General features: G+C 44.1%; 1 protein-coding gene across 3 annotated transcripts; it reads left to right on the top strand.

Annotated features, from left to right (window-relative positions):
- Positions 1-453: 453 nt before the first annotated feature.
- Positions 454-12,799, top strand: LOC121537907 (sentrin-specific protease 1). 3 transcript variants are annotated; one of them, XM_045207076.1, is made up of 17 exons: positions 454-1,106; positions 1,524-1,588; positions 1,730-1,956; positions 2,201-2,285; positions 2,408-2,585; positions 2,849-2,999; positions 3,224-3,339; positions 3,600-3,862; positions 4,855-4,918; positions 5,006-5,044; positions 5,242-5,326; positions 5,553-5,696; positions 6,126-6,257; positions 8,708-8,911; positions 9,977-10,141; positions 10,250-10,345; positions 11,537-12,799. In XM_045207076.1, exons 1-17 carry the CDS (start codon positions 964-966, stop codon positions 11,597-11,599), a joined length of 2,220 nt encoding a protein of 739 aa, XP_045063011.1. In that variant the 5' UTR covers positions 454-963; the 3' UTR covers positions 11,600-12,799. The 3 variants fall into 3 exon arrangements, 1 of the variants encoding a protein (XP_045063011.1); XR_006657385.1 differs by lacking the exons at positions 10,250-10,345; positions 11,537-12,799 and having other exon boundaries at positions 8,708-9,623; positions 9,977-10,063; XR_006657384.1 differs by lacking the exons at positions 10,250-10,345; positions 11,537-12,799 and having other exon boundaries at positions 8,708-9,685; positions 9,977-10,055.
- The last annotated feature ends 1,365 nt before the right edge of the window (positions 12,800-14,164 follow it).

Genomic DNA, 14,164 nt, shown 5'->3' with positions numbered 1-14,164 from the left:
TGAATGTGTATGACATTTGTGGCCTTGGAATAGTCTTATCTGAACAAATTGTAATTAATTTGCTGGTGTAAATATGCGCCTCTTGACTAAGTGCATTGAGTGTTATTCCATTTGAATGTGTTAGGAAATTCATTTATATTTACAATTCTTGCTGTACATAATACATATGTATTTATTTATTAGAACAGGAATGTGAATGTTTATTGCATTTACCTCTAAACAAAATAATAAAAACAATTGGCTCACCGGATCTTCTAGTTTTTTTTTGTATCTCAGACACTAAATAGAATAGAACAGAATATATCCGTGTAGAATATAATATGCGTGTCGAAATCTGTGAACAGCATCAAAAAAGCGCCAGAAAAAAAGCACTCCAACCAGCCATTCACGTTTCAGAATACTTGCGTCTACTCGAGTTGCTCATCCAATGAAAACGTTTCATGGTAAAACTTCGAGCTCAGCCATGTTGTGGTTTTGAATGAGGAAGAAGCGGGAGAGGTTATTGTTTAGCGAGTTTATACACCGTATTTTTGTATTTAAAGTGCTATATTGAGGTACTTTTGCTCCTTGGCTATTTAAGAAACAGCAATTGCATTCTAGAATGTGGTAGTAGTGATTAAACTCAGTCAAGTGCGGATTCAAATCCTAGTAGCTAAAGCCACATACAACCAGCTTGTTAGCTAGCTAGTTTAGCTAACCGCTAACTAGCTAGCAAGTTTGTTAGCTGCGCGAGCTAAATAGCTAGCTAATTTCAAGGGAAGGAAGGGGAAGGTAACCTAAAATCTAGGTAGCTAGCTGGTTAGTAGTGTTGGTTAGGTAGCTAACTAACTACGATTTACTTGCCCCGGCCGAATGACGTTGGGTGGCTTTATGTGCTTTTGGCTGCGCTGGCAGGCGGGTTGGAAGCAACCATAGCGATACATTTTTTCGCGGGAGGGAGGTTTTAAACTTCTCTAGCTAAACATGTTCAATACATTTTACGAATGGATTGGAACGGGCTTCGCTAATCTCCGCAATGGAGTGCCAGCTCCCGATCAACAGGATAACGTCGACACACACGGAATACAACAAGGGCGTCGGATCAGGAGAAAACGACCTATCGACTGGTAAGTTAATATTAGCTAGTTAACTATCTGTAATTATATTTGTTGTGTAGTAAGTTAGTTAGCAATTTAGCTTAGTTTATCTGTTGGTGGTGACACGGGATGACCAGTCAGTTTGTTTGATGACCTAACTAGCTGGCTGTTAGCTATATGTGAGTTGTAAATTTGCGGTCTCGTTCATTTGACATTGTGGTGAGATGCTAGCAGGTATGTCACACATTGTCTGACATGTGGAAGTGGGTTGTTGAGCAATCAAACTTGCTTACTCAACAACCGCTATGGCTGGAGTGGATTGTAACCGGTCGCTGTCTAAAGTGAATGTAGTTAACTAGTTATAAGAGTTGTAATGACAATACCCGCTATCACTGACGGGGACTCTGGCTTATTCTCATTTTGGACGTTTTCCCCTTTTTGTCAAAGTTTGGAGGACGGAGAGGCACTTGACCAAGATGAGCAAGCCCTAGCAGTGAAGAAATTCCAGATGGGTAAGCTTTGCTGCAACCTTGACCATTCAGTCATAGGCCTATATCTTGTGTTGTCTAACATGTTCCTGGCACAGTGTATACTGTGATCTATAAACAAACCATGGCTCTCTGACTTAGACTGCATTTATGTCGATATTACAGGGGATCTCGTTGACACAGTAAAGACTGCGGCTGAAGGGGTGAAGAGCCATAGCTCCAATGTGGCTTCGTGGGTACGGAACAGTGTGACCCCTACCTTGAGGAACATACTGCCTGCTTCCCCTGGCCCTCCTCTAGAAGAACACACAGGGGAAGAGCCTCCAGAAGAGCCCCACCTGGAGCCCTCAACCTTTGCACCCCCTCCCTCAACTGTCTGGGAAGAAACTGAGGTATTGGATCTCTTTATGTTTCAGGGCCCATAATTTGCATCGGCTTTGACTTTTAAATCATAATGAATACGAGGGGGGACCTGATCCTAGATCAGCACTCCTACTCTTAAGACACTTTTTCAATATTGGCCCATATCTTGTAGTAGATTTATACGCATTCATTACTCCAGTTTACTGCAGGCCAGCACTCTGTTATATTCATATTGAACAATAATATCCGGTGTTTTTATGGTATTGTTTTCAGGTACTTGAGGTGAGGAACTCTGCTCCTCTGGATGGGATGTTCGTTGCTCCATCAACAACTCTTGAATGGAAAAGCTCTAAATCAGGCAAGGCTATTCTAAGAATGTCTATGAAAACATTCCTTCTGACAGCTGGAAATTTTAGTAATGTTGCTATGGAAATGGAACAGTTGTTTGACACACTCTTTTTCCTCCTTTCTTCACTGCAGAGTCCTTTAGAATTGAGAAGTCGATGATGGGATCGAAGGTCTGCAGGCGGCAAGTTTGCATGGCTCTTACACATCGTGAAGCACCCAAAACAAATGGGCACTCTGTCAGTAGCACCCCTAAGCCATGTCCCTCTCCCCACCTGGGAAGGACCCACCTCAGAACACCTGCATCAAATAGGTATGCTCATATTGTCAATAGATATAGGCCTATCTTTCTCACTGATGAAAAAAGTAATTCTGCTATTAATTAATCAAGTATTGTACGGGTGCTTGAAAACCTCGAATAAGATCGATTTTGAACAGGACCATTTCAAGGTTGTGAAAGTGCTTGATTTTCAAAAGGAGTGCTTAAAAATGCTCTATTTTCTGTGCATGGTAGTGCTCCATTCACAATAATTTCATTCTCTCTCTCTCTCTCTCTCTCTCTCTCTCTGTCTGCAGACGGTTTACCTCAGCAGGGTTAGGGACAGGAAGCAGCTCCATCACCAGCATGTATGAGAAGACCTTCCCTATCCGCATGGTGCAGAGTCCTTCACACGGCAGCTCTTCCAACCGCCTCCTCAAAGCCTGGGCTCGCTGCACTGCACAAGAGGTCAGATACCCCTGACCAGAATTTTTATGGATCCCACTTGCTGCACTGTTTGCTGAACTTTTGCTATTGGGCTGTTTTGGATGAACTTTGTTATATAACTATTGTTCTGCATTGTAAGTCAAGATATACCTGGATAGATACAATAGAATAACTTCCCCCCCAATATTTTCCATATCAAAGCCTAATTTATAATATAGTGTTGGATCCTCTCTGTGTGTCTCCAGTCTGTCCGTGAGGAGGAGAAGGAGGTGTACAGACAGCTACTGGCCATGGTCTCAGGTGGACAGTCCTCGTGTCTCAACGGCAGCTCCCATGGCTTTCCGCACTCACACAGAGACTTGTGAGTACAACAACCACAAAGCCAACACGACAGTCCTCTCGCTCTCCTCTACACAGACAATTCAGTCATGCTCAATGACCTGTACTGGCAAGTTGATGCAAGCACACACGTTTTCATCAGGAAATGTACGTTTTCTACTTCTCCCTGGGGTTTGTAGTCCTACATTTGTGTGTACTGGTGCTCCCCTTTCCCTTAGTTCTGACATGTCCCTCTCTCTCTCTCTCTCTCTCTCTTTCACTCACTCACTCACTCACTCTCAGCACCAGCTTCCTGAGTACCAGCAGACGTCTGCTCCAATGTTCGTCCCCTGCCGGGTCAGGAGATGCCTCACAGGGCCCCAGTGGACCCCCCAGCCAGGGGTACAGCAACGTCCCCAGCCCAGGAGAGGGCTCCACCAGTGGGGCAGGGAACCAGCCATGGGCCTCTGACTCAGACCTCACCCCCAGGGGACCAGAGCCACTACAGTCTGCCCCCTCACCAGTTACCCTACAGGACACCTCTTCTCAGGACTCACAATCATCAGGTAATGATTGAGACATCATTATTCAATTCATCCAAGGTAATTATTCTAAAAATAGCTGCCGAAATTGTTGCAACCCCTATTACTAGCCTGTTCAATCTCTCTTTCGTAACGTCTGAGATCCCTAGAGATTGGAAAGCTGCCGCTGTCATCCCCCTCTTCAAAGGGGGTGACACTAGATTCAAACTGTTACAGACCTATATCCATCCTGCCCTGCCTTTCGAAAGTTTTTGAAAGCCAAGTTAACAAACAGATCACCGACCATTTCGAATCACACCGTACCTTCTCCGCTATGAAAGCCAACACCTCCTTTGGAAGCCATTCCTTCCAGTTCTCTGCTGCCAATGACTGGAACGAACTGCAAAAATCTCTGAAGCTAAAGAGACTCTTATCTCCCTCACTAACTTTAAGCATGAGTTGTCAGAGCAGCTTACCGATCACTGCACCTGTACACAGCCCATCTGAAATTAGCCCACCCAACTACCTCATCCCTATATTGTTATTTATTTTGCTCATTTGCACCCCAGTATCTCTATTTGCACATCATCTCTTGCACACATATCATTCCAGTGTTAATACTAATTGTAATTATTTTGCACTATGGCCTATTTATTGCCTTACCTCCATAACTTGCTACATTTGCACACACTGTATATATATTTTCTGTTGTATTTTTGACTTTATGTTTTGTTTTACCCCATATGTAACTCTGTTGTTTTTATCGCACTGCTTTGCTTTATCTTGGCCAGGTCGCAGTTGTAAATGAGAACTTGTTCTCAACTGGCTTACCTGGTTAAATAAAGGTTAAATAAAATAAATAAATTCAATCATCCCTTTTAATTGCTCGTAGGGAATGAATAACGTTTATTGAATTGATGGTTGGATGCTGTAGTAACAATTAGTGTAGTTATGCATCATGTTTACATTAAAGCCTGTCTGTCTGTCTGTCTTCACCATCATGGATTTGTGGTCACCTCTTGTCTTGTTCTGAACAGCTTATGATGGGGACTCCGTAATCATTGTGAAAGAACAGAAGGGCAAAAAGCCAGACAGTTCAAGGTAAGTGTTTTTGTTCAGTTGTGGATGTTTGTTATGTGCTTTGTTGTCCCCACCTAACCTGGTTAATCTATCTCTCTATCTCTACAGTGTACCATGCTTCCAAGCTGAACTCTGGATCAAAGAATTGTAAGTCCCCTGATTCCTTACACTCATGATTGGTACCGCTTTCGTTACTATTTCTTGATAAATTCATGGTGTATTTTGCTGTATATCGCAGTGCGCCAGTGCATACTAGATGCTCCGCATAAATAAAAATGAAACCCTCTTCTTGCTCATTACAGAAGTCCTTTCCTCAAGTCAATTTGTGTGTCTGTGTTTCCCAGGACTAGCATGTACGACTCCCGTGCCCGGGAGAGACGGAGGCAGATAGAGGAGCAGGAGGCCCTAGCTGCTCAGCTGCTGCGACAGGTACTTTCTCTGTCCTCCTCATTGGTGTGATGTCAGCCATCATGTCTATACATAGTCCCACACTTACCTCACCCAATAGAAATGATAAGTTCTCCCTCTAGGCTTTTATTCATCGTTGCATAAGAATATGAGATGAGATGCTCTTTCACCACTCTGAAATAAACATTCAACTCTGTGGTGGTAGCTCTAACCCTAACCCTCTTCTGCTGTGGTCTGGTGGTTCCAGCGTATATCAGATGACAGCCAGCTGGGCCACGGGGCCGTGGAGCTGCATGTTAGAGTCCCTCTGGAGAAGGAGGTTCCTCTGGCTCCCTTCATAGAGGAACCCAAACCCACAGAGGAGAAACCAGAGTTCCCCGAGCTCACCGAGGTACATTCACTGTCTTTTAGTTTTGTGTATTGTGCCTATTTTAGCACTTTGAGTTTGTGTGAGAGGGCATTACCAATACAATGCATTATTGTTATTTTATTGTTCAGTGCATTGAGGTGTTTTAAATGCAGTTTAAATAAATCAAGTTGGTTTGATCACAGTGCGCATCAGGAATGTACATAATAATGATAATAATAATTGATTGGATTTATATAGCGCTTTTCTACCGAGGTACTCAAAGCGCTTTACATAGTAGGGGGAAACTCACCTCATCCACCACCAATGTGTGGCACCCACCTAGGTGATGCACGGCAACCATTTTTGTGCCAGAACACTCACCACACATCAGCTGTCAGGTGGAGAGGTGAGGAGTGATATATGCCTATTAGCCTTTAGCTGAGCCAGCTTGTTTGTGTGTCTGCCACCCAGGATATGAAGGGGGAGGTGGGCCGGGCGCTGAGGGGAGGCAGCCAGGACGAGGTGCTGAGTGAAGGCTTCAGACTCACCATCACACGCAAAGACCTCCAGACACTCAGCCACCTCAACTGGCTCAACGATGAGGTGAGAGCACATCACACACTGCTTCTGTTTGTCATGCTGCTTGGTCATTTTTCTGTCCGTAATTTGAGTAGCTTTTATTTAGTGTGGGTTTGAGTGACAACTGAGTGTACTGGACAGGTGTGTGTGTGTATAGTGTACTGGACAGGTGTGTGTAGTGTACTGGACAGGTGTGTACAGTAGAGCAGCGATTCTTAACTGGTGGGTCGCGACCCAAATTTGAGTGGGTTGCAAGTGTCTGCGTAAAAAAAAAAGCCATGAAAACGACTTAAATTTTTTCAATATAGAGATATTAGCAGCACTATGTTGGTTGATTTCGTGGTCTCAAGCCAGTGAGTTTATTAACATACTTCATCAATAAAATGGGCAAAATTGTATTATTGACAATGAAAGAGGTGGGAATGTTGTTCCCTTGTCATATAATTCTTACATTTACTATCAGGAAGCGGCACAGGTCCTAATCCAGGCACTTGTCATCTCCCGTCTGGATTACTGCAACTCGCTGTTGGCTGGGCTCCCTGCCTGTGCCATTAAACCCCTACAACTCATCCAGAACGCTGCAGCCCGTCTGGTGTTCAACCTTCCCAAGTTCTCTCACGTCACCCCGCTCCTCCGCACACTCCACTGGCTTCCAGTTGAAGCTCGCATCTGCTACAAGACCATGGTGCTTGCCTACGGAGCTGTGAGGGGAACGGCACCTCCGTACCTTCAGGCTCTGATCAGTCCCTACACCCAAACGAGGGCATTGCGTTCTTCCACCTCTGGCCTGCTGGTCCCCCTACCTCTGCGGAAGCACAGTTCCCGCTCAGCCCAGTCAAAACTGTTCGCTGCTCTGGCAGCCCAATGGTGGAACAAGCTCCCTCACGACGCCAGGACAGCGGAGTCACTGACTCCAGACACAGACACTTGAAACCCTACCTCTTTAAGGAATACCTGGGATAGTATAAAAGTAATCCTTCTACCCCACCCCCACAAAATAATAATAATAATAATAATAAATAAAATAACAAATATATATATATATATATATATATATATATATAAATAAAACAAATTAAAAATATACTCTAAAAAAATTTGAGAAATATACTCTAAAAAACATTTTGTCCCACTGCCTATCATAAGGTGAATGCACCAATTTGTAAGTCGCTCTGGATAAGAGCGTCTGCTAAATGACGTAAATGTAATGTAAATGTAAATATAACAGTAAAAATTATTTTCCAGATTCTATTTTGGCGATTATTTTTTGTGATTAAAAAAACAAACATTTTTAGTCATTTAGCAGACGCTCTTATCCAGAGCGACTTACAGGAGCAATTAGGGTTAAGTGCCTTGCTCAAGGGCACATCGACAGATTTTTCACCTAGTCGGCTCGGGGATTAGAACCAGCGACCTTTCGGTTACTGGCACAACGCTCTTAACCACTAAGCTACCTGCCGCCCCATGCGAGTGATGCGAGTATTGGGTCGTGACTGAGAGAACTTGGTTCAATTTGGGTTCTGAGGCAAAACCACTTGAGAACCACTGCAGTAGTGTACTAGACATTATATTTACAGTAGTGTACTGGACAGGGTATTTACCGTAGTGTACTGGACAGGGTATTTACCGTAGTGTACTGGACAGGGTATTTACCGTAGTGTACTGGACAGGGTATTTACCGTAGTGTACTGGACAGGGTATTTACCGTAGTGTACTGGACAGGGTATTTACCGTAGTGTACTGGACAGGGTATTTACCGTAGTGTACTGGACAGGGTATTTACCGTAGTGTACTGGACAGGGTATTTACCGTAGTGTACTGGACAGGGTATTTACCGTAGTGTACTGGACAGGGTATTTACCGTAGTGTACTGGACAGGGTGTATGTAGTAGTGTACTGGACAGGTGGATACAGTAGTGTACTGGACAGGATATTTACAGTAGTGTACTGGACAGGTGTATACAGTAGTGTACTGGACAGGTGTATACAGTAGTGTACTGGACAGGTGGATACAGTAGTGTACTGGACAGGTGGATACAGTAGTGTACTGGACAGGTAGATACAGTAGTGTACTGGACAGGTGTATACAGTAGTGTAATGGACAGGTGGATACAGTAGTGTACTGGACAGGTGGATACAGTAGTGTACTGGACAGGTGTATACAGTAGTGTACTGGACAGGTGGATACAGTAGTGTACTGGACAGGTGGATACAGTAGTGTACTGGACAGGTGGATACAGTAGTGTACTGGACAGGTGGATACAGTAGTGTACTGGACAGGTGGATACAGTAGTGTACTGGACAGGTGGATACAGTAGTGTACTGGACAGGTGGATACAGTAGTGTACTGGACAGGTGGATACAGTAGTGTACTGGACAGGTGTATACAGTAGTGTACTGGACAGGAGTATACAGTAGTGGTCTACCTATGTTGTATTTTCTTCATTCATTGCTTCTCTCCTTTTACTCTGCAGGTGATCAACTTCTACATGAACCTGCTGGTGGAGCGCAGTAAGGATCCCAGCCTGCCGACGGTCCACACCTTCAACACCTTCTTCTTCCCAAAGCTACGCAGCGCAGGCTACTCTGCCGTACGCCGCTGGACCAAAAAGATGGACATCTTCTCAATGGATGTCATACTGGTGCCCGTCCACCTGGGGGTACACTGGTGCCTCTCTGTGAGTACTATACTAACACCCTGCTGGTGCCCGTCCATCTTGGGGTGCACTGGTGCCTCTCTGTGAGTACTATACTAACACCCTGCTGGTGCCCGTCCACCTGGGTGTACACTGGTGCCTCTCTGTGAGTACTATACTAACACCCTGCTGGTGCCTGTCCATCTGGGGGTGCACTGGTGTCCCTCTGTGAGTACTACACTATACTAACACCCTGCTGGTGCCCGTCCACCTGAGGGTACACTGGTGCCTCTCTGTGAGTACTGTACTATACTATACTAACACCCTGCTGGTGCCTGTCCACCTGAGGGTACACTGGTGCCTCTCTGTGAGTACTATACTAACACCCTGCTGGTGCCCGTCCATCTTGGGGTGCACTGGTGCCTCTCTGTGAGTACTATACTAACACCCTGCTGGTGCCCGTCCACCTGGGGGTACACTGGTGCCTCTCTGTGAGTACTATACTAACACCCTGCTGGTGCCTGTCCATCTGGGGGTGCACTGGTGTCCCTCTGTGAGTACTACACTATACTAACACCCTGCTGGTGCCCGTCCACCTGAGGGTACACTGGTGCCTCTCTGTGAGTACTGTACTATACTATACTAACACCCTGCTGGTGCCTGTCCACCTGAGGGTACACTGGTGCCTCTCTGTGAGTACTATACTAACACCCTGCTGGTGCCCGTCCATCTTGGGGTGCACTGGTGCCTCTCTGTGAGTACTATACTAACACCCTGCTGGTGCCCGTCCACCTGGGGGTACACTGGTGCCTCTCTGTGAGTACTATACTAACACCTTGCTGGTGCACGTGCACTGGTGCCTCTCTGTGAATACTGTACAGCAGCCCTATAGCTATAACTAACTATTATACTGCAACTCTCCTCCAGTCAGCAATGCCTGATTCCCACTAAAGAGCCGAGCTGTACTGGGCTGCCCTGGAACCTTGCTGGAAAGGACAGTGTGAAAGCGAAATATCCGAGCCAGCACTGTGCGGTTCAGGGCGGCCCTGTAGTGTGAATCACACTATCTGAAGTGGGATGTTTATATTAACATCCTTCTCCTCTCAGGTGGTGGATCTCCGTAAGAAGAGTGTCACATACTTTGATTCAATGGGAGGAAACAATGACGAAGCCTGCAGGATATTGCTGCAATACCTGCAGCAGGAAAGCAAGGACAAGAAGGGCAAAGAGCTGGATACCGCAGAATGGACTCTGCAGAGCAAGACACGCAACGTGAGTGTTACATAACTAACAGAGATCGGTCAACTCAACATTCATTAACACATCACTTATTGATGTTGCCATCTTTTTAAACATTTATCTCAATGTTTCTCCCACCAGGAGATTCCTCAGCAGATGAACGGAAGTGACTGTGGAATGTTCACATGTAAATATGCGGAGTACATCACCAAAGACAAGCCAATCACATTCACACAAGTAAGTACTGTCAAACTTCAATTAATATCCCGCACATGTATTTGATTCAAGCGCCAAGCTGCCCCTGTGTCTGTTGGAGACAGGCTCGTATTGGAGGCCGGTGTTTAATCCAGTCAGAGGGGTGCAAAGCCCAGCTCAACCTGTTATGATTCACGCTAGGAACACAAGCGTGGAGCGTGGTCCTCTGTAGCTCAACTGGTAGAGCACGGCGCTTGTAACGCCAAGGTAGTGGGTTCGATCCCCGGGACCACCCATACACAAAAATGTATGCACGCATGACTGTAAGTCGCTTTGGATAAAAGCGTCTGCTAAATGGCTTATTATTATTATTATTATTATGATTCAGTTTCCTCGCTCTGCTTCTGTCATTTAATAAGTTCTATGATATTTGTAACACTGGTTGCATATAGTTTGCACTGCATATGTTGCAAAAGGGATGAATTGATTAGTATTTCTCACTGGTTACATGGACAGACTTGCGTTTTGACATGCAGGGATCAATAATTTAGCGCGAGAAAAGAGATGCTGTGAAATTCTACTGGAGCAGACTGGCCTTAAGTGGCACGCATCATTTTTTGACCCGGCACTTGTAAGAGACTGCCGTTTTATTTGCTCAAATGTGAAGTGATGGCCAGCCACTATATGAAACCGGCCCTTGTTGGAGACTCTGGGTTTAATGGAAGTGTTATGGTAAGCATGAGCAGTCCTGCCAGTACAGGAAATGTCCTACAATCCAATGACTTTACTTCTATCTCAAGGCCATCAGACTGTTAAATAGCCATCGCTAGCCGGCTACCACTCGGTTACGCAACCCTGCACCTTAGAGCCTGCTGCCCTATGTACATAGACATGGAATCACTGGCCACTTTAATAATGGAACACTAGTCACTTTAATAATGTTTACATACTGCTTTACTCATCTCATATGTATATACTGTATTCTACTGTATTTTAGTCAATGCCTCTCCGACATTGCTCGAGCTAATATTTATATATTTCTTAATTCCATTATTTTACTTTTAGATTTGTGTGTATTGTTGTGAATTGTTAGAGACTACTGCACTGTTGGAGCTAGGAACACAAGCATTTCGCTTGCTACACCCGCAGTACCATCTGCTAAATATGTGTATGTGACCAATAAAATTTGATTTGAGTAACTAACTCAATATTTCCCCTCCCTCCAATTTACAGAAACACATGCCCTACTTCAGGAGACGGATGGTCTGGGAGATATTGAATCGTAAACTGTTGTGATGAAATTGGGGATATTTTTGAACTGATAGCTACAGTTTGGTCAAGGGGAGGTGTCTGAAATGATGATGGTGCCCAAGACGCTGTGGCTGTTAAACTGCAGGAGGATTCAGCTGGTCCGCTCCTGGATGGGAAAGAGACTCAGAACAGGGACCTATGACCTTTATCAGGTGGAGCTCTGAGGTCCCCCCCATACACACGTCCAATCCAGTGGAGGATCTGACACTGTCATCTCTAAGGGTTTTGCTTATTTGGTCTTGAGCTTGAAAGGAGGAATGGAATAGAAAAGCAAAGCACTGCCTCTGCATAAGTTCCCCCATCTCAGTGTTTTATGTTGTGGTCCACTGTCACAATTTGGGAAGTCCAAGGTGCATTTTGTGTATCACCCAGCAAAGTTTGAGTTGGCGTTGTTTTCATTTACAAATTATACTCTCATCAGAACTTCTGTCTAGTGAAGTTGGACCAACCAGAATTTTGTCACTGATATTTTTGTAAACTACTTAAAAGTACAGTTCAAAGAAAGATTGGTGTTCGGATCTGACGCTTACTGTTAACCATAGACTTTATAAAAATAAGGTGTTAACACCCATACCTGGTTCAATAAACTGGTTAACTCAGAGAACCGAGATTGAGATATGGTGACATTATTTGATTTATATCTGGACATCCACATTTGATCATTGTTTTTAGCTAAATTGAAAATATATGCAACTGATTACAGTACATGTACTATTACCTCAGAGTATAATTTGTAAATGGGTTGCAATTGTATTGTACTTGACACTAGTTTTTTCATTGGTAATTGGACCCCAAAACAGATCAGCTGCAGTGATGCTTCCTTGATCAAGAGACCAATAGTTCCAAGACTAAATTGTAACCTTAAGTTTAAAGTCTATTTTGTTTAAATAAGCAAAGTGAAAAAAAAAGAAAAAAAACAGTTCAGCCCTTTTTTCAGGATATTTTCAACATTGTACATACTAAGGAGTATACAGTTTCTTAGGTAAAGTATTTAATCTACATTTTGTAACTTTTTTGAATGTTTTGTATCTAGAACAAAATATTTTTTTAAATAAATCCTCAAGTGTTATGTATGTGCATCTCTGTCTGGAAAGGTGTACTGTACATGAGCATACACACTAAGTAATCAAAGGCACATGGACATAAACAAGTTCAAAAACATCAAACCAAAGAAACCTCTTGAAAGCTGTGTTTGTCTAGAATGGGGACAATTGGACCTGCTAGTGTGGCACACAAGCAGATTAATGGAGGAAAGTGAATAACATTGTACATGGTTGCTTTACAATGGACTTGCTAAAGCCATGGGATAGTAGATGTTAAGTCTGTGAGCCAATGATCTATGAAATGTCAGTTTTCAATCTGTCTGACCACCCATGACGTGGATGACTTATTGCTGGACTGAACTTCAGCTGATGATTTCCCCCACCTAGATGTTGTAGGACAATTACTAGAACCCACTCCTCCGCAAACCTTTCAAATCCTAAATTGGCAGCAAGATGTTTCAAGTGGACTCTTCGGGTAAATCACGTGTCAAACTAATTCCACGGAGGGCCGAGTGTCTGCCGGTTTTCATTCTTCCCTACATGATTGATGAATTAAGATCACTGAATAGTAAGGAACTCCCCTCACCTGGTTGTCTACAGTGCATTCAGAAAGTATTCAGACCCCTTCACTTTTTCCACATTTTTGTTACTTTACAGCCTTATTCTAAAATTGAATTATTTTAATTTTTTTCTAATCTACACACTATACCCCATAATGACAAAGCAAAAACAGGTTTTTAGACATTTTTGCAAACGTATAACATTTTTGCTGGAATATCACATTTACATAAGTATTCAGACCCTTTACTCAGTACTTTATTGAAGCACCTTTGGCAGCGATTACAGCCTCGAGTCTTCTTGGGTATGACGCTACAAGCTTGGCACCCCTGTATTTGGGGAGTTTCTCCCATTCTCTGCAGATCCTCTCAAGCTCTGTCAGGTTGGATGGGGAGCGTCGCTGCACAGCTATTTTCAGGTCTCTCCAGAGATGTTCGATCGGGTTCAAGTCCGGGCTCTGGCTGGGCCACTCAAGGACATTGAGACTTGTCCCGAAGCCACTCCTGCGTTGTCTTGGCTGTGTGCATAGGGTCATTGTCCTGTTAGAAGGTGAACCTTGGCCGCAGTCTGAGGTCCTGAGCGCTCTGGAGCAGGTTTTCTTCAATGATCTCTCTGTACTTCGCTCCGTTCATCTTTCCCTCGATTCTGATTTGTCTCCCAGTTCCTGCCGCTGAAAAACATCCATACAGCATGATGCTGCCACCAAGCTTTACCGTAGGGATGGTATTGGCCATGTGATGAGCGGTGCTGGTTTCCTCCAGACGTGACGCTTGGCATTCATTTACATTTACGTCATTTAGCAGACGCTCTTATCCAGAGCGACTTACAAATTGGTGTATTCAACTTATGATAGCCAGTGGGACAACCACTTTTTTTTATGGGGGAGGGTAGAAAGATTACTTTTATACTATTCCAGGTATTCCTTAAAGAGGTAGGGTTTCAAGTGTCT

The sequence above is a fragment of the Coregonus clupeaformis genome, chromosome 24, assembly GCF_020615455.1.
Source record: "Coregonus clupeaformis isolate EN_2021a chromosome 24, ASM2061545v1, whole genome shotgun sequence".
Lineage (NCBI taxonomy): Eukaryota > Metazoa > Chordata > Actinopteri > Salmoniformes > Salmonidae > Coregonus > Coregonus clupeaformis.
This window is presented reverse-complemented; position numbering and strand designations above follow the sequence as displayed.

Excerpts from the sequence above, each read along its gene's own strand:
- LOC121537907 (XM_045207076.1), top strand. The coding sequence starts at position 964 with ATGTTCAATACATTTTACGAATGGATTGGAACGGGCTTCGCTAATCTC. Across the intron at positions 1,589-1,729 it reads AGTGAAGAAATTCCAGATGG|GGGATCTCGTTGACACAGTA; the intron begins GTAAGCTTTGCT and ends TCGATATTACAG. Across the intron at positions 10,142-10,249 it reads TGCAGAGCAAGACACGCAAC|GAGATTCCTCAGCAGATGAA; the intron begins GTGAGTGTTACA and ends TTCTCCCACCAG.